Below are 24404 nucleotides of genomic sequence, written 5' to 3'. Positions count from 1 at the left end.
CAATATCTTGACAGATCGTGGTATAACTGCAGCAAAACAAGAAAATGATGGTTTTTATTAGAGTAAGTTTTTTTTACTTAGTGTACCATTAAGTATTTTGTTTTATATTTTGTACAATAATCTAATTTTGTATATAGGATACAGATTTAAAGAGACATTCAGATGCACAAGGCAAAAGTGAAAAAGTTAAGACACTTATGGCTGAATTAGAGGTAAATATATATAACAAAGTGTTTACAGTAATAATAATAATACATTTTCTTTGTATCATTTTTTATTTTTTAGAATTTGGATAAAGAGAATGAGAATCTTAAGGAGCAGCTAACAACATTGAAAGATGAAATGGAAGATGCAACAGAAAAAATGAACGAAGTGACTGAAGAATTTCGTTCAGCACAAATAAAAATTGTGGAATATAAAGGTTTTTTATATGAATAATATACCTATTTTTTTTATGAATTTGATGTTTTGATAAATATATAAATGCCATGTCATTACAGAAAAGATATTGAAGTTGGAGCAAGAAAATGCAGCTTTAGTTATTCAAATAGAAGAATTAACAGTACAACAAGTAGATAGAGACAAATTGCTGGATGAATTTGGTATAGCCATTGATGCTAGAATATCTGAATGGAAGGTATTAAATAAATTTGGTATAATGCTTATAAAAGAATTTAGAATATTTTTAAAAAATATGTATATGAATTTATATGATTTATGTTATAAGGACGTATTAGATGAGAAAGACATGGAGATAACACGTTTGAAGGAAAGCTTATCACATTCTTTAATGCAGTCGATTACATCAGTAAAAGAAGAAAATAAAACACAGATTGTTCAGCTAAATGACGAAATAGTTCGTAGGGATGCGATTATAGCTGAATTGCAAACTAAACTTTCTGAAGCAGTCGTTGAAATAAATGAGAGTGCTGCACTTATAGAAAAATTAAAAGGAGAGACACATGGGTATATAGTCTTTTATATTTATCCTATTTGTAATATCTTTCTAATTGTTTTTGAAAATTATTAATTCATTTTACAGGTCTGTAAAAAGTGATAAACGAAAAGAACAAAAAAATTTATTGAAAAAAATACAAATTGCAAATGAAAAGATTTCTAACTTAGAAAACGTATTGTCACAAGCACAGAATGATGCCACGTCACAGAGTAGTAAAGTCAGACATTTATATTTGCATATTTAATTTATACAAGACTGTATAAAAAATTATTGCCATTGTTTATTTTTTTAAACTATAAATCTCTTGTTTAAGAGTTAATTTTTTTCTGAAAAAGTTAGGAAATATGAAAATTTTTTAAATTATAATTTTTATCATTTTTTAGTATTAAATATTTCATTTTATTTGAAAAATTTGAAAAATTATTTGAAAATCAAGCAATTAAAAAAATCATATTAATAAATATATAATAAAAATGGCAATAATTTTATTAAATACTTATTTGCTAAATAATATATTAAATGATAAATTTTTTATGTAGTTATGCGAAGTATTATCTACATTAAAAAAATATGAAGATGGAAATCAGACTTTAGCTAAAGCATTAAACGAAATTAAAGAATTAAAAATTAAAATTGATCATAAGAATGAATATATTGAAGATTTAGCCAATGTTATTAATAAATTGGAGATATTAAATTCATATCAAGAAATGGAGATCTTAACTCTTAGGTAAAATTTTCTAAAATATTAATTTATATTCCTTATCCCTAAAAAAGGAAATAAGTATAACTTTTTTTTCCATATCATAACAGAGAAAAATTAGGAATTCCAGAGGATGAATCGATATCGATTAAAAATGTTGTAGCGAAACGTAAAGAGGAATCAAAGAAAATGGAAGAATTTATTCAGCAAAATAAAAGCCTTGTAGAAGAAAATTTAGAATTAAAATCAGATGTAAGATTATTTATGAAAAATTAACTTAGAACTTGTGTATAAAATATATATGTATGTTTTCTGTTTGAGATAATTTATAATGATATATACTAGAGGAAGTCCTGTTACAAATTTTTACTTTTTGTAGATAAGAATGTTAAAATATAAATTGAGTAAGTCTGAGAAATTAGATATTTCAAACAATTTAGGTGATTCCAGTAATCAGTTTTTACATTCGACTAAATTAGTGGAATCAGAAAATATGCAAATATCTTCCAAAATAGATATTTCTGAAGTTAATCAAAATATTCAGATACTTATAGAAGAAAATGAGGCACTTAGAACGGGCATGCATGAGATTATGGACAGTATACGCAATCAAGATGGTGAATTTTCGCTAACTTTAACGGTACTTTAGTATTGCACACATTTCCATTTCTGACACTGTATTTTATTCTGCTTAATTATTTTTTATTTAATATGAAATAAAATCTGCTAAACCTATTTAATTTTTCTATTTGATTTGAGTAGATATAGAACATTGCTATTTTTGTATTTTTTTAATAGTGTCTTAAAAAAAAACTAATATTTCACATTTCTCGTTTTAGGTAAGAGTGAAGTGGAAATACAATCCAGTACATTGGAACGATTATTAGAAGCTTTAGACGTTAGACATTTAGCTGGTTGGTACCATCCAGCTATGAGATTGCAAGAACATCTTAATGTTGTACAGGGTAGTAATGCTGAGTTAAGATCACAACTTAAAACGCTGAGGTATTTTTCGAATTTGTTATCAAAGTAGTACTACTATATTTTCTGTTATAAACAATGATATAATTGATATATTATCTTTATTATAATTTATAAAATATTATCATGTGATTTACAGAAAAGAATTGCAAAGGAAGGATAATATTTTGCAAGATTTAGCAATAAATAAAGATATAGATTTTGAAAAATTATATGAGAAACATGGGGAAGATGAAGTGATAACAATGTATCTTGCAGAAATGAAAGCTTTACAAATGGCATATAAAAATGAAACAGAGGAATGGGAGAAGCAGAAAGATTTATTAGTTCAAGAAAATAATGAGTTGACAGATGAGATAGATGGTCTTAAAAAGCAATTAGAAATTTATAAGAAAAATTGGCAGATTATTGAAAATGGAGATGACGAAGCTCAGAAAGCCTTTGCAGCAAAAACGACAGAATATGCGGATATTGCTAATGAAATAATAGTAATGAACAGAAAAAATGCTAGTCTTCAACAATTGCTTAACAAGGAAACTAATAGATTATATGAATATCAAAAAGAAATAATTAAAAAAGAGAGTGATTTTAATAAAACGCTTACTGAGGCAAATAAATATAGTAAAACGTTGCTATCAGAAATTTCACTCTTGCAGAGTAATTTATATAATTCTGTGAGTGTAATAGTGTATAACGAATTGAAAGAAAAATATGAGGAATTGAATATACGTCATCATGCTTTGTTAGAAACTATTATGGTATCTCCTAGTTCTAACGAAATATTATCTTTGAAAACAGAAATAGAGGCAATAAGACAGGAGAAAGGGCAATTAATTGAAGATTTGCGGAAAACAAATTACGAGAATGATGATTGTTTACAACAAAGATTGAAAGAGATAGAAACCAAGGAATTAATTGAAAGACAGCGAGCTGATCAAATGGCTAGATTACTTGAAATATCACAAACGCAATTAACCAAGTACGAAGATAATGTTAAACAACTTTCTATTTCTAATTCTGAATTGCAAGAGAGATTGATTGAAGTACACAAGACATTGTCTAAAAAGATAAGGCTGCAAGAAACGATACAAACAGATGATAACCGTATACAAGAATTGCAAAATGAAAAGAAGCAACTTTTTATAGAGAATAAAAGTTTGAAAAAAATGCTACATATTTCTAAAGAAGAAGCTCATTTACAATATTCATTGAATTCGCTACAAACACTGGAATTAGACAGTCTTAGACATCAAATATTAGATTTGCAAGCAGTGAGTGAAGATAAAGCCACTATTTCAAGACTTGATTTTGAGCTTACGAGTAAGAAGATATCAGAAATGGAACTGTCTACACAGAAAACACGACTGCAGAATGAATTATCTTGTGCACAAGAAGAGTTTAATAATTTAAAACAAAAATACGAAGAAATGCGTAGTTACGTACAAGATTATCGGAAACAATGTGATAATCGTTGCAAGTAAAATCAGAAATTACTTTTAAACATTATTTTGTATATAAGAATATATTATGGTGTTATATACGTATTATACTGTTACAGGTATTACATAGATATTATATATTTTTTACAATGTCAATACGCAGGATCAACTTCTATAAGTACTTTAGAAAAAGTAATTACATTGGCTGCAAAGTTAAAAATAGACCGTCAAAATATTGATGCAGAACTGCAAAACGCAAAAAAATGTCATGAAGATATTAAATACGAACAACAATATCTATCTGCCCGTCTTGAGATTGTGGAACGTCTGAAAGACATGTTAGAGCAACAAATTGGCGCTGACAATGTTCAAAATATAATGGAACATTATGCCGAAACTTCACAGCAAACTTTAAGTGTAAGTCTGCAAATCTTTATGAGTTAATGGAAAAAATTTAATAAAATTGTTAAAACAACCTCGAGTTTATTACAATTAATATATTCTGCATATTTAAAATAATTTCTTCTAATTTCTAGCTTTTATGATGCATTTTAATCATAATATTTAACTCTAGTTAAATTCATATTTTATTTTATAATAAAATTTTAATATTAATGTTGCCTGCAGATCAAATTTTTAGGTTTTTTTCTCTAACAAAATTTTCTATTCTTTTACTTAGGATTTTAAATACAAAAGAAGAATAACTCATTTGGAGTATGAACTTCAAATTGCTAATAGTAAATTCAATGAATATGAGTCAGTAATAAATAGTATGGAACAGGATATGTTAAATATTCAGAGAGCTTGGTATCCGCAACAGGAATATCAAACTCGAATTACTATACCAAATTTTGAGACAAAATCTATTCAAGTAACGATGGAAACTCAAGTAGTTAGTGTTCAAACAGATCCTTACATTTGCTGCTTAAATAAAAAAGTAGACGAAATCGCTAAGGAAAGTAATAAGGAAACCGATAAGGAAACCATAATTTTTCAAGATATTCAAAAACCTATTATTAAATCAAGTAAAACTATAGAAAAAACATTCCGAGAAGTGGGAAATAATACAGAAGAAAGTACCAGCTCGGTAATGCTTAACGAACAGTTGGATCAAGCATTGAAACTTGCATCGGAACGCTCCGCAATGCTTGTCAAGTGTGAATCACAATTATCCGAGTATAAATTACAAATAGATGCTTTGAATAAAATGATTACGGAAAGAGATTCGCAGTATCAAGCAAAAGTAGATACTTTGAACAAAGCGATTGAGGAAAAAGATTCACACTTTGCTCAAAAACAAAATGTACTTGACGAGTTAACGATTCAACCTCGAGTTGCAAGTACTGATTGTGCTTTAAAATCGACAATAAATAGTTTACAGAAATTAATTAATCAAAAAGAAGAAACTATTTTAAGATATCAAAATTTATTAAAAGAAGACAGGGATGAGCACAGTCGGGCAGCAAGTCGTTTTCAGGATGAGATTAAGAATTTACATGATATATTAGCTATGCAAAGTAAAATCCGAAAAAGTGAAGATTCGATCGTAACTATAAAAAATGTTTTTGAAAAACCATCGACGTTTGATGAAACTACAGCAAGAAGCAGTGCTGTACAAGAAGAGGAAATTGCGAGACTGCATGAGAAAGTATCCACTTTCGAAGCAGAATTAAATATTAGCAAAGAACTGAGTGAGCGTTGGCATCGATTAGCAGAAGAAAGACTGAATCATATGGATCGTATGAGAGAAAGGTTTGTTTGATAACAATGTAAAATATTATTTTTTTAAATTTAATTAAATTTATAATTTTAAATGATAAACGATTAATAAAATAATAAATCTACATGAGAATTTTGAATGACACAAAGATAATTTATGTTTTATAGATTAGAGCAACAACATAAAAATGAATTAGAGAGTTACCGCGGTGAATTAAATAAATGGCATTCCGAGGCTGATGTACTTAGACAACAATTATCTGAGAATCGTATGTTACTCACAAAAGGAAACATCTCCCTGATGAAAGAGTTACAAGACAAAGATGACAAAATACATGAGTTAACTCTTGCTTGTCAGCAATTACAAGTAATTTTTTAGATTTATTAACTACGTTTTGTTAATTTACTGAAATTATATTTCAGTCTATTAAATTTATTTAATAGATTTATCTGTTGTGTTATTTCTATTTATCTATTACGTAGAATGAAGTTGAACTAATAGAATCTGCAAATCGGTCTCATCAAGTGATGGTTCATACTCGAGGCGATATGAAAATACACGAATCTACGCACAATAGTCAGCGCGATCAAATACAACAACAAAATCAAATGGATGTTTTACGTCGACAGCTTCAATCTTTAATGGAAAAAGAGAAAATGTATAAGAACGAAATAATTGATTTGAAGCAGCAACTTAGTCGCAGGTAAATCTATGTATCAATTTTTAAGCACATATTTTTATTTACTTTTTTCATATTATTTTTATATGTTAAGAATATTTTATAATTATTCCAGATACATGGCAATAAAAGCTCAAGAGAAGAAGATATCGCAACGTGAAATGCAACTTGAGCGCAAAGTAACAACTTTAGAAGAAGAGTTGCATAAAACAAAAACTCAATTAGATCGTGAATATTTGGCACAAGAAGCTAAAAGGGCTAAGGTATATTATTAAATACTGCTATTTTATAGTTATAGTATTTAATACATTCCTCTTTTAGACCGCAGAAGAACTTTTATTGTGGGAGAAACAGAAAAAATGGCAGCAAACGGCAGAAAAATTAAAGGAAAAGCTTAAAGAAAAGACTGATGAATATGAAAAATTGCTTGCAAATTATGAAAAGCTGCGATCTGTTGTTTCGTGTATGGAACGAGAAAAATGGCATTTGAGAAGTAAACTCAAAGTTGAAAGCGATACTGTATCTGGTACTTCAGGAAGACCTATTTCAAATATTCAGTATAACACAGTGGAAGAACAACTGGAGAAAGAATGTCGAATATTGAGAGAACGTGTTAAGGAATTAACTGATCGCCTAGAAAAAGAAAGCAATGAACATTTGATGTTAGAAATAGTGGAATTAAAACGACATAATACAGCTTTGGAGGCAGTTTCTCAGGTTAGCATACTCATTATACTTTATTTTTACTGTGAATGCATGATTTTCATCATGTTTTATTCAATGCTATTACAGGGTAATACAAATGTAATTAATCAGCTTGAAAAACTAGAAATGACTAAAGATGTTCTTGAAAAAATGAATCTTAAGTTAGAAAGTGAAAACTTTGAGTTACGACTTGAGTTAGAAAGAGCGAATTCGGATACTCCGGGATTGCGAGAAAAAGTCGAACATTTAGAAAAGTATGTTCATGTTGTATATTTTTATATACTGTGAAGATATTGTAGATTGAGACAAACAGTTAATATTATTATATTATTATTATTACAGATATATCCAATTGTTAAAAGCAGAAAAATCTTCTGATTCCACTCCTAGATCGTTAGAAAAAGAACTGTCAGAATCAAACAACAAAAAATCTATTTTTGAAATGGAAAAAACAATATTCATCTTGAAACGAATTATCGAGAAACTTCAGACAGAAAATAAAAGATTGAAATTTAATTCCAAGAAAACTCATCTTCTAGTTAATAAAGTAAATTATACCTAATCCTTTCTTTGACATTATATTATAGCTTTCTTTTTTTTTAATATTATATATGTTATTAAATATAGGGGAAAACAAATATTATTGAAGGAAGCACTCTATTCCAAAGACAATATGAAGAATCTCAGAAGCGTGTGATAAGTTTGGAGGCAGATTTACGATTAGCTGAACAAAGAGTATCTATGTTAGAAAATGCTCATAAGGAAGATGATAATGGAGATTTCCGAATCTTAAAACAACAATTGATTCATAAATCTGAACTTTTAAATAAAGTGAAACAATTGTTGACAAGGGCTGCTGTAAATGAGAAGACTCTGCGGCAGCGTGTAAGAATTTAAATAGTTATTTTATTATTTAAAAGATAAAATAATTCAGAATTATTCACATTTTAATCTTGTTATTGTTATATTTTTATTAGGTGCAACAGCTAGAGTCAAAGCAAACTCTATCAGTAATACCAGAATGTTACGTGACTCCACCTACACCGCAATAATGAAATTTTGAAAATAAGCAATTTTAAATAAGCTGGGTTTGCAATGAAAAAAAAACACTTTTATTAAGATATAAGGTATACATATTTTTATTTATATTCTTTCAATTAAACATTGTGAAGCCTTGTCTTCATTTTCATATAATTATGTTTTTTTTTATAACTAGTAATTTTATAATAATTTCATGTCGCACATACGATAATTACATCAATTTTTGTACGTGCAGGTGCACGATTTTCATCACAAATATTGATACAATATGTTCAAGAAATATTATTATCTCTTCTACATGTTCTATTCTTCATCTATTATTATCTCTTTTACATGTTCTCTTGAAATAATCAATAATAAAATTTTTTATTGATATCCTTACTTATTCCGTATTTCTTATATGTATAACAAAAAGTAAATTATTATAAAATTATAATTATTAAATATAAATTTAATTTTCTTAACCACAAAACAATTTGAATGACTAGATTGATTATATATATATGTTTTTTTCGTTTTTACCTTCGTGTTTACCTCAGTCTGTTACTTTATAATATTATCTAATAAATATAATTCAAAATATAAATAATTTAAACACTTAGAATATTTAATATAAGTAACGTTATATAAAATAATAAAATTTTAAAATTCTCTGTCGAACAAATATAAAATGGATTAGTGTAATTAATTTACTTTGATTATTTCCATAAGTATATTAAAAAATATATCAAAATTTTTGATATATTACTAATAACTATTATGTGAAATAACGCGATATAAATAAAATATTTTCGCAATATTGAAGATATATGTATATAAACGAATTAGTATAAAATTATTCATTATTTTCTTTTTTCTAACATATATATTAAAATATTTGAATGTTATTTTAATTTTAAATAACTACTACGTGAAGTTGATAAGCTACAGATGAGTCAAGATTTCGAGAATCGAAACATTTCTTTAGATTTCGTCATTGTGAAACGTGTCGCGGTGATCGCAGTATCGCACTTCGTTCTATGATTTCCATTTGATGATATTATCGTTATATATGCGAAAAGTTATCGTAAATGTTTTCTACAGAGCGTCGAACGATGTCATAATTCTGGTGTTTATTATCGCGTAATTACTATATTACTGTTGTAATTTCGATATGCGATCCGTTTCTATGCATACAAAGATCAATGGAAGTTGAAGAGAGAACTTGTAAAGTAAAGCGAGATATTTGACTTTCTCAATTGAAGCTGAAATATCGCCAGGTATATATGTATCTTTATCTTTATATAATTAATTACGTCAATTGCTCTTTTTGCGATAATCTCGACCATTTCCGATCTACTAAAATATCTCAAACTTTTTTACATTAATTATTATGACTTGAAGCGGAATTCGATCATCTTTTTCAATGGATATGATTTGTTTGTTCATATATGTACGCACACGCATATATATTTGTGCATAAATTAAAATATCCCAATTTATCCCGCGACAATAAATATTTAAGGCCCGATTATGCATCAATGTTTTGACTTTAAACGAAAATTGAAATTCACTTTTTCTCTTTAAAGCCGAAAAAGAGATAGAGTTTTAAGTTTAAAGTTAAAACATTTTGATATCGTAATCATATGCCGTAAAAAATTACCTAATCACAATTGAATATGTTTCCTGTTTTTTACCTTTTACTTTTTTCTCTTTTGCAACTGTTTTATCAATAATTGTATTTTTTGCTATGTATTTCTTGTTTCTTTCGAAGTTCGTTAACTTTTATCTCGAGCGATATAAAAAATCAGATAAGAAGCAAAAAGACAAGTAAAAAATAACAAAAGGCAAGAAACAGGAAATATTGTAGAACAGGCTTAATGCTCCTTTAGATTGGTAAAGGGCGTAAATACTGCCATTCGTTTGCAATCTCGAGCACTTTCGATACTTCGATAATCGAATGTCGCTTCCTTCTCGATTGATTTCAAATTCGATTCGCATCATTCACGGCAAGTAGCGCCACTCGCGCCTCGCGGGAAATGTGATGTAAAGATGGCGAAGTTGTGTTCAAATCCTGTATTTTCCGCATATTTTTCGTTACCCAAAAGAGGATCATTTCCGTCTAAAAGAAATCTCGCGCGCGAAAAGTTATCATCAATGTTAAACTTTCTCGAAAAAACGAATTAAATGTTATCGCATAATCGCTCTGCTGTTGCCTCGACTTTCGGCTTTAACGATTCGCTTTCTACAATACTCTGCACACCTAGAAAAGATCGAGATTCTCGTATGTTTCATGCTGTCAGCTGTCGTTTGTTCATCGAAATAGCGTAACGAAAACGTGATTGTTATCACTCAGGTATTCTATAATTAACTATATATAATATTTCTTGCGTTCTTGTTAGTCAGTTGTATCAAAGATAATGTTCTCGAATCGCAGTTATAAAAGAATTTTTAATTAGATTTAAATAAGCTTGCTGTGCAAAAGATAAATCTATATTTTTACAAGTACATTTTATAAATCATATATAATTCCTTATATTATGACATCAATGCGATATCAATTCGTATTTAATTCGTATATAATTTTTCATACTTATTTTTTTATATTTCTGTCAAGTTAAATAATAGCACAATTATTTCACGATAATTTTAATTAATATAATTTAAATTATATATAATTAACACAACATAGTTTTCCAAATATTCGAAGAATGTCCCAGGTATGTATTACAGAATTATTTGAAATGAATTCCGATTAGAATTATTCAATTATTATGTTTTATAGACAAAATGGAATAATTCCGATTGGAATCCATTTCACATAATTCCATGATATGTGCCCTGAAGATTTATGTGTCCTGAAGACATTCTCAGAACTTCTCAGAGAACTATATTGTGTGGGATTTGATTAAATTTGAGCCTATAAACGTATGCTATTTTAACATTATGATGATCGCTACATAAGTTTTCTAATTATCACTCATTTCATCATTTAATTTTCCGCACAACTTTCCAACCAATTCCAAGCAAAATTGCCAACCAATTTTTTTAACTTTGAATAACTGAATATATTTTTGAGACATTAATCAAGTAGCGATGTTTTTTACGTACTAAACCTGATGTTTAAAGCAAAATATATTATATCTAATATAAATATCTTTATTTAATATCTGGATTTTGTTGGACGCACATTATTTGAGAAAATATATGCTGAATTTCATTAGCTGTAATGTGTTATATTTCTTTAATTGAGACAATTTCATTGCACAGCAGCTGTAATGTGCACTAATCCAACTGAGATTTATAAATATATATATATTAATAAAAATATCTCGTTATAGAGCTTAATATATCAATTTTTAAGTTAACTTATTATGTTTCTAAATAATAGTAATAAAATATACAAGACTATTATGTATTATGATAACATAATTTTGCAAACTTTATAAAAAATATTTCAAGTAAATGCTTTTATTGTAAATAATCAATTTACTTTATAATACTATAACAATTGTTTAAAAATGAGAAAAAATATGTTACAATAGTAAAAGATTTATAAAAATTTATTAAAAGCTTCAAATTTTAACAATATTCAATATATTTTATGATTAATGGATTAAATATTTAAAATTAGTTAATTGATATATTTATGGAAACATATCAATTTTAGTAGTTTGCAATGTTGAAAAATTTAGTTTTAAAAAATATTTTGTTATTTTAAAAGCATTAATATTTTCATACTTTCGAATTATATTCGATCATATACAGTAGCGTGCCTTCACAACTTTTGTGATGAAGATTGTAAATCTGCACACGTATTATCGATTATGATATACCTATTCTAGCGTATGCTAAAAATAATATAAGTTAAAATAATTTATGTCAAAATTCGCATTCCTACGGTATACAATTTGTTGCGCAGCTTAATATTATATAACGCGAAGATAAAAATACTGGAGAAAGCCGAAGAGTTCCTATCGATTCCGAGAATTAATAATCATACTCTGCTACTTGAAGAAAAGGACGAATGGAGTACTCGTCCTCGCAATCTGGAATGAGCTTTCCCTTATACTTCATGCAGAAGTCCGCGCACTTCTGACCCATGAAATACACGCCGAACATTTTTCTGCATTGCGCGCAGTTTCGTATGCAAACACCTATACAGAGCCAGTTTGTACAGACTAAAGTGATATATATGATATTTCGGCAACAATTTTTATACGATGACGTAATCGTAATATTGACATTTACTTACCAATATTTCGTTCGGCATTAGCAGATACCGTAAAGCAGAGAATGGCGAAAACCATGATAAGCAGTACCATTATTCGGTTTGATAAGCTTGGCATGACTGCAATAAATGTAAGCGTTATCTCTTTAACTGTGAAAGGATTAACAATTGAACATTGAATATACATTTAGCTGCAATTATTAATATATTGGCAATAAAAGGAAATACAATTTTCGGTGAATAAGGCTTCTGTGACATTATTATTTTGTGGAAATTAATATGGAAATATTCAATATATTAATATGGAAATAGTAAATCTAATCTGATATATTCCAATTGTTGTTAAAAAAAATTTTTTATAATAATGTCTCACAGCTAAAGAGATAAGCTTCCAAGATTTATTTGATTTAGATAAACAAATTTTTACATCCTGTAGGAATATCGTTCTATTTTAAATTTTCATTAGATTATGTAAAATCGCTTATATTATATGAATATGAAAATGTATACAGGTATAAAAATATGTCAGTGTTACATAGAGTCAATTAATAGAAAAGAAAGTAACTGAATATAAGTAATGTCTTGTAATGTTTATACGATGGGATATTAAAACTATATTGAATAAACTCTATTCGAGCTGGCTTATATTAGCTAAATTAATAATCTTTAATCTAAAATCTGATCTATGACCTAAGATTTGATCATTAATAATCTATGATTGAAAGATCTTTAGTTAATGATTTAAATCATGTATTACTGCTGTGAATTCCGCATATAGTGTTTGCCGTTTTCGGGAAATATGATAAAACAAATACAGTATATATGTATATATTAAATGCTAATCTATTACTTTCTCTCTCTCTTTTTCTAATATTTGACATTATCTCTTCTTCTTTGCCTTATAGGGAAATATTAAAGTATCTATCTTATCTCCATTCGTTCTTTTTGAAATGTTGTAATTTGATTAAAACTTAAGATCAAAGGAAAAACTCATCGATCAGAACAAAGCTTCGGCGAAAGGCGGAAGAACGAGAGTAGAAGTTGGAGAGTTTTCTATTCGTTATTATCCATTTGCACTTACTTTACTAGGAAAAATATTTTGAAAATAGAGTGTACTCAAAGATGCAAAAAACGTTCTCTTCACCATTTATACGCCGTTTTACATTTCCAGTTTGCAATTAGAGTTCGCTCGGAAGGAAGGACAGAGAGGGAGATGACCGTAGTCGAACTCGATAAACTTTCAGGGATAACTCGGGTGTTAATAATCTCTCTCTCTCTCTCTCTCTCTCTCTCTCTCTCTCTCTCTTTCTCTCTCTCTCTCTCATTCTTTTTTTTCTGATAAAAGATAAAAAATCCATTAAGTACGCGTGTTAATATTATACGCGATGTGCGATATGTTTTAGACTAGAGATCGTGAGACTTTCGTGAGGCCGCATATCGTCGGCTTGCGAAAATCCTGGTGCGTTGATGAGACAATGTTATAGCGCAATTATTCCTTTAATCACACGGAAACAATGTGCAGACGTGCTGTCTGCTGCGATACGTAGTCGTGACGCCACCGAAGGTTCCTCACCAGCTTTTTCTTCATGCTTCGTGCCTCTAGAGAGCAGCGTGTCGTCGCCACTTTTTAATATATACGGTCATTTATAACCGGAATCTCTTCATCGCGCTTCCGCGTTCGCCTTAACGGCCACATTGTGAACGCATAAACATAATAAATATGGATGGAAGGTATCTTGGCTTTCCGTGATGTCGTCAGCCTCTCTCTCTTGATCTCTTTCTCTCTCTTTTTCTGTCTCCCCCTCTTTCTTACCAGGAAGCACTTGAGGATTCAAGACCAAGGATCGCGTGAACAGCGTTTGATATCGTTAACGTACGTTACACGAACAATAATATTGACTGATTGGAGCAACTAATCGACCGACGACGCGGTGGATCTCTTTAGCACATCAAAAACGGATTGATAGATTTTGGCAAAAAACATTTTCTTATCACTCGTGCGAAAAAGAAGAGATAATTTTTTTTAAAAATAAACGATACTTAAGAATATGATTTTCAAACTTTTACCTGATCGGTACGGCAGCTTGAGAAGGTGAAGCTGTTGGAATTGTTGCGGATATATAAAACCAACGAATGACACTGAATGGTCTTCGCCGGTCTTATATATCCGCAAACGGCGGATTCAACCCTCGCGCTAGGGAAACCCCCGCTGCTTATCTTCTTTTAATTTGATCTCTTTAATTTCCTGCACTCAACTGTAATATCTTATGCGTTTTTATGGAAGAAACGCATGTTTCTATATGTTACTATTAGCTTTTGCATTTAAAAATACTATTAAATGTGATATATTTTGTGCTGCTTTACGTACATTTTTATTTATATATATAACTTATATGATCCATCGTGATTCTAATATAAAATTTTGTGACATATGCTATAGAATTTCTTTAGGAGGTATAGTATTTAGGAGGTATATGTATTATAAACTAATTTTCTTATTTTATCGTTTTATTTTACCTTTTTAAATTATTTTTTACATTAATTTTTTTATTGTAGTTTTATTTGAATAAATACTGTATACCTTTACATTTTTTTAGATATACTTATAATATTTTATATTATTGCATTTTTATATTATTATGTTTCTTATTTTTATATTTTTAATTTATTTAAATTAATTAAAATTGACACAAATTGAAAGCATTATTACAGAATGTATTATTTATTTTTCATAATGCATCGCAATAATATAAAATATTATAAGTAATAGTAAATTAGATAATGTCATGTAGCAATTTAATTATAATAACACTATTATAATTAATTGTTTATTCTATTTAACGACAAACATATAATAATAAGAATATAAATTTAACATGATTTAATGTAATTTATATACAGCCTTGGCCAAAAATATTAGGCATCTTGTTAATTGTTATTTAAAGTTTTAGTTTAAAAATTAATGTCTTAAGCTTCTTCTTTTGAATCTTCTGTTTCTTGTTCATTGTCTTTGTTTCTTTTACGAGGCGATTCGTATTCCAAACTCCAAAAGTTGTTATATTTAATCGGTATTGCTTCACCTTTTTCAATCATTTTGTTGAGATTTTCATCTAATCTAGAGAAACGATCCTTCTTTTCTAAAATTTTCGACAACGTTTTTTGAATATCTTCTCTGTTTCTCGATTCCTCCTTTTGTCTGTCTTCTTCGGCTGTAGAGTTGTCTTGCAATTGGTGTAAAACATCCTTTGTAAAGTAACGAGACAAGAATTCTTTTTCCGCGTCAACTATATCAGATGATTCTTTATCGTTATCTTTTTCGAAAATATTCTTAAAGAAATCTTTATCATAGTCAGAATGAGAATCTTCATCAATTTCTTCGCTCTGTTTCTCTTCTTTCTTAGCATAGGAGTCAGTGTTTTCTTCTTTACTGTTTACTTCATCTGTATCGTCGGAAGCAATTCTGTGATCATCGTGATCTTCGTTCTTCACGAAATAATCTTGTGATTGTTCTTTTGGATCTGTGGCATACGTCTTGATCTCTTCAAATTCTTCAGTACGATCAGAATTTTCGTTATGTTCTTCTGGATCTGTAGTATATGTTTCAATTTCTTTAGAGTTTTTGGTACGATCGGGATTTTCCTTATAATTATATTCCGATTCTTTATCGCTGTCCTTTCCGAAAACATGCTTAAAGAAATCTTTATCATTATAAGGAGGATCCTTATCGACTATTTCACTTTCTTTTGCTTCTTTTTTCTCGTAAGAATCAGTTTCCTCTTTTGTCTTGTCTCTATCATTAAAAGTGTCATCATGGAAATCATCGTTCTTCGTGAAATAATTATACGATTGTTCTTTTGGATCCGTTTCGATCTCTTCAGACGTTTCGGTACGATCAGGATTTTCCTTATGATCATATTTCTTGTTGAAGACAGCTCGTATACTTTCCAATATAGGATCTTTAAGGAACTCGTCCCAATTAATCGGTTTTTTATACTCATCAAAGTCAATGAAATCTGAATTTTCATTTTCCTCTTCTGCGGAATGGTGAATATCATCAGTAACATCCTCGGTATTATTGCGCAATTTGGTGTCTTCGACATCGTAATTGTCAACGCATTCGGCAGAATTTTTATTTTCCGTGCAACTTAGACGCGAGTGGTTTGCGTTCAATGAGGTTTCCAGCCCGTCACTTTCAGTCTGTACTACCTTAATTTTAGCACTTGGAGATTTTGAAGAGAAATCATCAGCATCATGGAGCTGTTTAGGAATCATAATATAATCATAATCGTTATCATATTCGTTGTATCTCACTGGAGTTATGCTCTGATTGTTTTTATCTAAACTCTTCTCCTGTTGATCGGAATAATCTGGTACTTCCACATAGGGTATATTTGAAGGATCATAATTCGGAATTGTGCCTGTCGAATTTTCTACACGTTTCACTTGATTCTTTTCTTGCAAGGGTTTCTCGACAGTACTCTCGGTTGGCAAGAATGATGATGTAGTGAAACTCTCTTCAGAAGAATATGGCGAACCTGGTTCGGAAATAATTTCCTGTGATGAATTACGCATTTCATTGGTGTATTCCGTCGAATTATCTAAAGACGAATAATCAACACTTTCAACTTTATCGGGAAATTTATTCAAATCGTCCACTTCAGAAGCGCTGGTTGCAAGTGATGATAAAATCGGATTATTATTTAATTTTGCTAGATCCTCAACTGGAATCTGATTAGGTTGCCATTGGATTTTATTTGCAATGTTCCAAAAGCCCGATATATAAGGACCAGAATCAGATATTTCTGACAAATTTATATCCGTAATATTGAGTGGTATTTTATTATTCGTCGCTTGCACCTGCTTATCTTCTTTGTAATTGACCGTTTCTTCTTGGATGCACGGAGTTGAAGCCGCATTACTTTCCGGAATATTCGCATTTCGTTTAGAACGAGCCTTTTCGTTTCTAATTGATTGAGTTGCGTTGATTATATCCCAGATGCGTTTATAAAAATCACGTTCTGGTTTAATGTTGGCACTCGTTACTTGTGACTTATCTTCCTGTGATTGCGAGGCTGTAATTCGATCTTTATCAATGCATGTTGAATTATCTGAATTATTTTCTAAGGAATTGTAACCACTAATAATATCGGTATGAGGACGAGTACCGTTAATATATTCCCAAATACGTTTGTAAAACACAGTACTTGGTATCGCTACATTATTCGCTGTTTTAAGATCAGTTGCATTTTTGTTTCGTAGTGGTTTTTTTGTTGAAAGAGTTCTTTTTGATTTAAATTGTTTTCGATTGGAATTTGGATGACGAGATTTTTTATTTGAAATGATAGTTTTTTCCCGAACATTCTGCGAATTATTTTCTGATTTGTAAGATGAACGTTTTGAACGTTTGTTACCAATTATTTTCTGAATACTTTTTGCTGCTTTTAACATTTGCGCACTATTTTGTCGTTTTTGTCGAATGGCTTCGACAACTGTTGTAATCTTGATGATTTCCATATCAGGATCAGATAAATCTACATTTTTATTTTGATTATTCATGAGATGGAATGTCGGTGGCATAATTTGTTTATTTAGAAATTTTTCTTGCTGCTGGAGTAATTTCTGAGGCATTTTTAAGTGTTGAGTGTGTTTTTTCCATCCAATAGAATTCGGGTATATCCACCAAGGTTTGCTCAACTTCTTTTCTGAACTGATTGCTGTATTTTTTCCCATGGATTTTAATTTACGATTGAATTTATTGATATATGCATGTTGTAATGTGGGTTTAATCTCAGATGCAGCTTGCGTAGATTTCATTATGATATCCTGGAAATAATCAATTAACAGATATTATAAATAAATATTATAATATTAGATTGAATTGCTGATTAAACGTTACTTAAAATAATATAATTTTAATAATATTATAAAAAGCAAATATTCATTATAATAATATAATTATTCTGTACACAATAATCATATTATTATACAAAATAATTAGCAAAAATATTAAAAATACATTTAGGCAGATACTTAATAGAAAAATGTACTTACATTAATATTTTGTGAAAACAGTGAGGAATAAATGATTATATTATGTGGTTCCGTATCTTGGATCATTAAATGTGCCCGTGCATTATATGTATACTATCGTGTAAATTGTGCCATTATACATGATATATTTTACAGATTATAATGAAACTAATTTCAACAGATCGTTAAATGTGCAATACTCTATGATACGTTAAGAGCTTCTTTATCGATTCACATGTAATTTCTACTAGGCAGATTAAGAGTAATACATATAAATAAAGACTTATTAAATGGCATTCTTATGAAATTTGACTTTTATTTGTAATTATGTACAAAAAGTACAATATAAATGGTAACTGTCATCATAGTAGCGCAGAAAATATGTTTTGATTGTAAATTTATTTAACAAATGGAGAGTAAAAAGTATCAACTCCGTACAAATTTCTGAGCCACTACGTATGAATATTTACATTTTGCTTATTACAATAATAATGCTTGAACCAATAATCAATCATCATACAAAAATATATCATATTTTTCATTAATATTTGTATGTAATTCCACTGTCGTGGAATTGTCAGTACTCTTGACTAATAAATATTAAATTTTATTCCACTTTGATTAAGCAAACGTACATGTGCTCTCATACTTAATAACATTGCATTAACGCGTTAAAAAAAAAACTGTCATTCTTAAGAAACTTTCATACGCAGTACATAAAAATCACATACGTTAAAATTACTACTACTAAGTGTAGTTTGCAACAATAGAAAAATAATGTTTGATCATCAATAAACTCAGTTTCCTGATAGAAATCTAATACTGGCCAATTACTGAAAGACAGTAATTAATTATTTATTTGGAATACTAAAAGCACTGAACAACAGTATCAATACTTAAAATAAATAATTATTTGCTTTCAATATTAAGTTGTTTAGTATTGCATTTCTATCAGAGTCATTGTTGTTGAAATAGATATTCCGCGCGAAACGTTACTTCAATTTTCATATTATCACTTTATAAAAGAGTATTCTGTATTGCAAACGAGTACTCTATATAATAATCATTTTATTATAGACAGAAATATCTAAATTATTATCAAACTCACTCAAGCATTAAAAAAGATTCATATAGAACATGGACGCATGTATACATTTCGCTGTACAAGTAGACGTCGATCGACTCATACCCACGTTCGTGATGTACCTTAGACAGTGCCTCAAAGCACAGCATATGGCGGCAGATACTTTACGATCAGGTGCCTTTGTCCCTTGCGGTGCACTCGCTTACTTTCTCGTGAAGCCCAGATATGAAGCAATGCCGTTAATATTCTCAAAGAAGATTCGATAAGCTTGCTGGCTGTCGTAGTGCACCGGACGTTCCTCCACCCATCGCTATAGTACAATAGGTAATTGTAGGTACTGATGTGGTGCATGGCAGTCGGCGGGGAAATGTGGAGTTAGAAATATACGATCACGCAATAAACGCAATCGTCTAATTCTGAATGTGTATGTCCGAGCACACGATACTTTACCTGTAATTGGTACTAGATACTGTGGGGCGAATGTAAACTAGGAATGCAAAATGATGTAGAAGAGAAAGGGACAAAATTGACTTTCAAATATCGTTTAATTACATATTAAAATTGTGCTATAATCTAGCAGAAAAAAGGAATATTTAAAAGCATTGAAAGTATAAAATTATAAAAAAAAAGGCCGAATGCTTCCACGCCTACATCGTAATTTGCATTTTTATATGAATAATGTTTGATTGTAAGTATAATATCGAGTTTATTTTTTATAAGAGATTTCATGGGTAAATCGCATGAAAGAATACGCGAAATGTATAAAACAGAACGATAATAAAAAATTTTATTGTTTGAAGTGTTATATTTAAAAAGATGGCACTTACATGTTTTTGTGTATAGCGAACAGTATTTTGGATAAGATTATAGAAATTTTAACTTACAGATCGAAATACATCATTTGCAACTGTAATCGAGTACATAGTCAAATGATCGCGCTTCGCATTATGTAGGTAAAAAAAGTTTTTATGTTCAACAATCGTTAATGCACTTTATCGTTAATGTACTTTAAAGGGCACAGAATATGAAGTAAATAATTTTTTTTTAAATATATTTCGATCGAAAAATAAAGAGATACTCCATGAAAAATATATATATTGAAAAGACTAGATATTAAGCACTGTTAAGTATTATAGCCATTATAGAAATCCGCGATGCTGAAAGACGATGGACGGTTACATGCAAGGAATGATTCGATTTGATTGAAATTTACTATATACAAAGAGTATATCATAGTTGTAGTATTGTAATGTTTGATCGAAAGTAATGTGTTACAAAAAATAAAATAGCGATAGAAGCAAATATTTTAAATGTATTATAAAAAAATCGTTACTGTATTAATGAAAGTTTAAATAATAAAATACTAAATGCAAAAATGATACGTGACTTAAGGTAACATATATAAATTACGACAAAATTTTATAATAAATATTTAGATATTTATGAATGAAATCTGGAAGTGCAATTTGCTGACTCTGGCAATATTGTTATACGTATATTAAATTAAGATAAAGTAAAATAAAATGGAAAATTTTGAAGCTTATACATGAGAGAAAATACAATTACAAATCTATGCAATCTTAAGATTGAATCACAAACTTTTATCCCGCAAACACAATAGAGTAAGCCTTAAGTCTTAAGGCTTAAAATTGACCAATAATAATCGGATATTCTTCTCACATTCGACTGTGATTGATCAATTTCTTAAGGTTTAAGATTTATTACTGTATTGTGTTTGCGGGGTTACATAAGGCATAGTGCACATAGTATAAGATAATTATTCAATCAGAACCTTTATTTCATGGCTGGAAAGACTCTGGTTGATCTCTTATACTTTATATGTATACTTTATATGTAAAGGTTTGTGCTCATATGCAGCATTCAAGCTGTAATGTTACACAGTCACAAATAACTTTCGTTTAAAATAAAAAAGATCAACGTCAAAATTGAAATTCGACACATAAATAACATTCTATATTTCGAATAGTGAGATATTACGTGTGAAATTCTTATTGTCTTTTGTATGAAAGTGAAGTATAACGCACGATGCTTTTTTACTAAAAAAAAAAAATTGTATATACATTTTGTTGATAAGGATTACTGTGGAAGCTAAAAGTTTCTTAACTTTGCCAAGGGTCCAGATCAATATCACGTTATTTTTAATCTATCGGTATTAAAAAGTTAAAGTTTACTATCGTATGATCACATCAACATATTTATGAATTATTATTAAAAAAAAGTTAAGATTGTAATTCATGAATCAATTATTATGAACTACTTTAAATAGCGACTCAAGTATGATCGACTGGCCAACTCTGTACTTTATCGCTATGTGATATAATCAATTTATTCTACTTAAGCATGACTTATCGCGTCTAATTGTTTGTTCTACTTCAACACGTGCGTGCCTACGGGATGATCTTGTGTTATAGTGCCTAAGGGTTGGACTTCTTGGCTCGTGGCTCGGTTGTTACGTAGTGGTGTTCGCCTAAAGGCACTCTTTATATCTAGATTGGTGAAAAACAGGTTTTCCTTTATTTCCCCAACTGCCCGTATGAGTCTGCTAGATTACTCACGTATTGCTCGGCGGCGTGACTCGTCGTTGGAAATTCAGCCCATTTTGACAAGTCGATGCCGGGTATAATACCACTACGACATGGTACTCGAGGATTTCTGTTATGAAATTAAGGGCAATATATATGATATATTTTAGTCATTTTTTAAAATTTCTCTAAAAATCTGTTAAGCTCAAATAAAAATTGAAGCAAAGTAGAAACAAAATTAATTAGTCAATATAATAGATAAAATAAATGTAATGAAGATATAAAATATATTAATAGTAAATATTTTTATAGACTCTTTACAGTAATTGAAATATATATAAAGTTATATATATCATGTTTTTTTTTATTTTTAAATATTTTATTCAATAAATTATTATTTATTATTATAAATCAACTTACATTTCGTGATCAGGAAGGACCATCGGATAGATTTGTACCGTATCAATAAGATCAGTATTGTCGCAGATCAATCTAGCGAGCTTCGTCTTTCGAATTTCGTTCAGTTGTTCTAGAAAAATAAAAGTAAAAATGCAATTTTAGAAGGTACTTCATTATATATCGACTGAATGTTGCGAGTCCTTGGCTCACGCGACTCCCACCTGGAAGAGAATTTGAAAGGGTCTTACCGAGAGTGAAGGACGATGGCTGGTTCGGCAACTCGTACCAGAATCTATCACCACGACGCGAATGACTGAACTGTGTGGCAATTAGGCAAGCGAAGGTTGGTCCGAGCATGCTACCCGGAAGCGGTCTTTCGGATACGCCGCCCGACCATAAATCGACGTCCGCAGGATGTCTGAAAAAGAGCATGGCCGAGATGAAGCCGTTATTTCCGAATACACTATTTTTAGCATCAGTCCGCTGACTGAATAATGAGTCTTAAACTTGATCGACCTTTCAATACTCCGAAGGTTCCGCTACCAGATTTTACAGGTGTGTAATACTCACTCAAAAATAGTGCTGTATCGTCTGACAGTTTCATTTGGCATAGAACCGAACAATTCATCGAAAGTGTTGGCATCAGGAAGGCCGCAATACTTCCTAAAATTATAAAATCGCAAAATTATATACATATCGCTGTGTTGATAGAAAAGTAATACAGTTAAAAATTGGCACCTTTTTAGTAGAGTATTTAAAAAATTCTTTCTGAATTGGAACGTTTTAATTAGGTTCGTGAATAATGCATAATTGCTTTTTCTTTCCACTCTATTATATTAACTTTCTATTATAATATATTCTTTAAAACTGTGTCATGAGTTCTCAAAATTTAAACACTGCAATTCCTAATATTTTGTAAATTTTATTCTTTATCAGATTTGTAACACTTTTTCATATAAGCAATTTGTTGATAAATGTATTATTTTTTATATTAATCTGTAGATTCGATTTTCTTTATCTCAAAAATGCTTATTTTTTACTTTTACCACTTTTCTATCAACATTGTGATATATTACTGAAAGTTTATTTTTGTAATGTATTTGAACTTTCTGATTTGTAACAGAAAATTAGTTATCTCTATGACTTTTCCGTGATTTTATTATCATTCAACTTCTGTTCAGTCTTTCGTTCTATTTATTTATGCTTAGTGTATGCTCATTATGCAGAAGATTATTATTGTGATATACAGATGAAGATTATTATTGTGATTATACAGATATCGCTCTTAACTACAGTTAGTCAAATAAGTTTATTAATACAAGTACGGTTTAACAATAATTCACCTGAACTCCATATAACTTGGAATACCAAACTCGCGGCCGCGTTGCATGTTAAAAGATACTAAATCCAGTCCGAATTTTGCTCCAACTTTTTTAAAGAGATGATTTGTCACCTGTAAAGAATAAACCATACAGTACGGCATAATTGTATAATTTGTTTATATTAATTGTTATTTTACTTCTTGCGTTATAGAATCGTCCATAGCTTGAGCGACTTGGTTCATCAAACCCATTAAATATTCATCGAATACACCAGCCCGGTACAAGTCATACGGGCGTCTTATCAAATCTGAGAGTCTCTTTGAAGCTATAAAAATGAACATAGATAATTTGAAATCATATTTGAAGGAAAGAAAAAGTAAATGTAACGAAAAATTGATGTGTACGTGTGCGTGTGCGTGCGTGTGTGTGTGTGTGTGTGTGTGTGAGAGAGAGAGAGAGAGAGAGAGAGAGAGAGAGAGAGAGAGAGAGAGAGAGAGAGAGAGGNACACTACTACTACTATATATATATATAATATATATATATATATATATATATATATATATATATATATATATATATATATATATAT

General features: G+C 29.5%; 3 protein-coding genes and 1 pseudogene across 3 annotated transcripts in view; 1 reads left to right on the top strand and 3 right to left on the bottom strand.

Moving 5' to 3' along the window:
* The window catches only part of LOC105623346 (centrosomal protein of 290 kDa), a 9084-nt gene extending 477 nt beyond the window's left edge, over window positions 1-8607 (top strand). Inside the window, 22 exon segments of the mRNA XM_012204742.1 lie at window positions 1-6; window positions 8-82; window positions 138-212; window positions 286-421; window positions 501-637; window positions 728-966; window positions 1043-1175; window positions 1498-1688; window positions 1772-1913; window positions 2041-2278; window positions 2501-2666; window positions 2782-4119; window positions 4201-4498; window positions 4761-5833; window positions 5969-6167; window positions 6284-6504; window positions 6596-6743; window positions 6802-7197; window positions 7273-7439; window positions 7528-7732; window positions 7813-8070; window positions 8163-8607. The exon segment at window positions 1-6 is cut by the window's left edge and continues 99 nt beyond it. Of these exon segments, the coding sequence (XP_012060132.1) occupies window positions 1-6; window positions 8-82; window positions 138-212; window positions 286-421; window positions 501-637; window positions 728-966; window positions 1043-1175; window positions 1498-1688; window positions 1772-1913; window positions 2041-2278; window positions 2501-2666; window positions 2782-4119; window positions 4201-4498; window positions 4761-5833; window positions 5969-6167; window positions 6284-6504; window positions 6596-6743; window positions 6802-7197; window positions 7273-7439; window positions 7528-7732; window positions 7813-8070; window positions 8163-8237 (5916 nt within the window). The 3' untranslated portion in view covers window positions 8238-8607.
* A 1475-nt stretch (window positions 8608-10082) lies between these two features.
* On the bottom strand, window positions 10083-11073 carry LOC105623382 (annotated as a pseudogene).
* Window positions 11074-12195: 1122 nt separating this feature from the next.
* On the bottom strand, window positions 12196-12554 carry LOC105623345 (eclosion hormone). Its single transcript, XM_012204740.1, has 2 exons — window positions 12461-12554; window positions 12196-12362 (listed from the first exon to the last, which is right to left on the bottom strand). Exons 1-2 carry the CDS (start codon window positions 12552-12554, stop codon window positions 12196-12198), a joined length of 261 nt encoding a protein of 86 aa, XP_012060130.1.
* Window positions 12555-15403: 2849 nt separating this feature from the next.
* Window positions 15404-24404, bottom strand: part of LOC105623344 — a 27411-nt gene continuing 18410 nt past the window's right edge. The window contains exons 11-17 of the mRNA XM_012204739.1: window positions 24012-24139; window positions 23836-23945; window positions 23063-23155; window positions 22741-22910; window positions 22514-22622; window positions 22127-22223; window positions 15404-18259 (exon numbers count right to left, since the gene is read on the bottom strand). Of these exons, the coding sequence (XP_012060129.1) occupies window positions 15404-18259; window positions 22127-22223; window positions 22514-22622; window positions 22741-22910; window positions 23063-23155; window positions 23836-23945; window positions 24012-24139 (3563 nt within the window). The remainder of the gene's footprint in view (window positions 18260-22126; window positions 22224-22513; window positions 22623-22740; window positions 22911-23062; window positions 23156-23835; window positions 23946-24011; window positions 24140-24404) is intronic.

This window comes from Atta cephalotes (genome assembly GCF_000143395.1).
Source record: "Atta cephalotes unplaced genomic scaffold scaffold00056, whole genome shotgun sequence".
NCBI lineage: Eukaryota > Metazoa > Arthropoda > Insecta > Hymenoptera > Formicidae > Atta > Atta cephalotes.
The sequence above is the reverse complement of the archived record's forward strand: the minus strand, read 5'-3'. Positions and strand labels throughout refer to the sequence as shown.

Excerpts from the sequence above, each read along its gene's own strand:
- LOC105623345 (XM_012204740.1), bottom strand. The coding sequence starts at position 12,554 with ATGCCAAGCTTATCAAACCGAATAATGGTACTGCTTATCATGGTTTTC. Across the intron at positions 12,363-12,460 it reads TAATGCCGAACGAAATATTG|GTGTTTGCATACGAAACTGC; the intron begins GTAAGTAAATGT and ends GGCTCTGTATAG.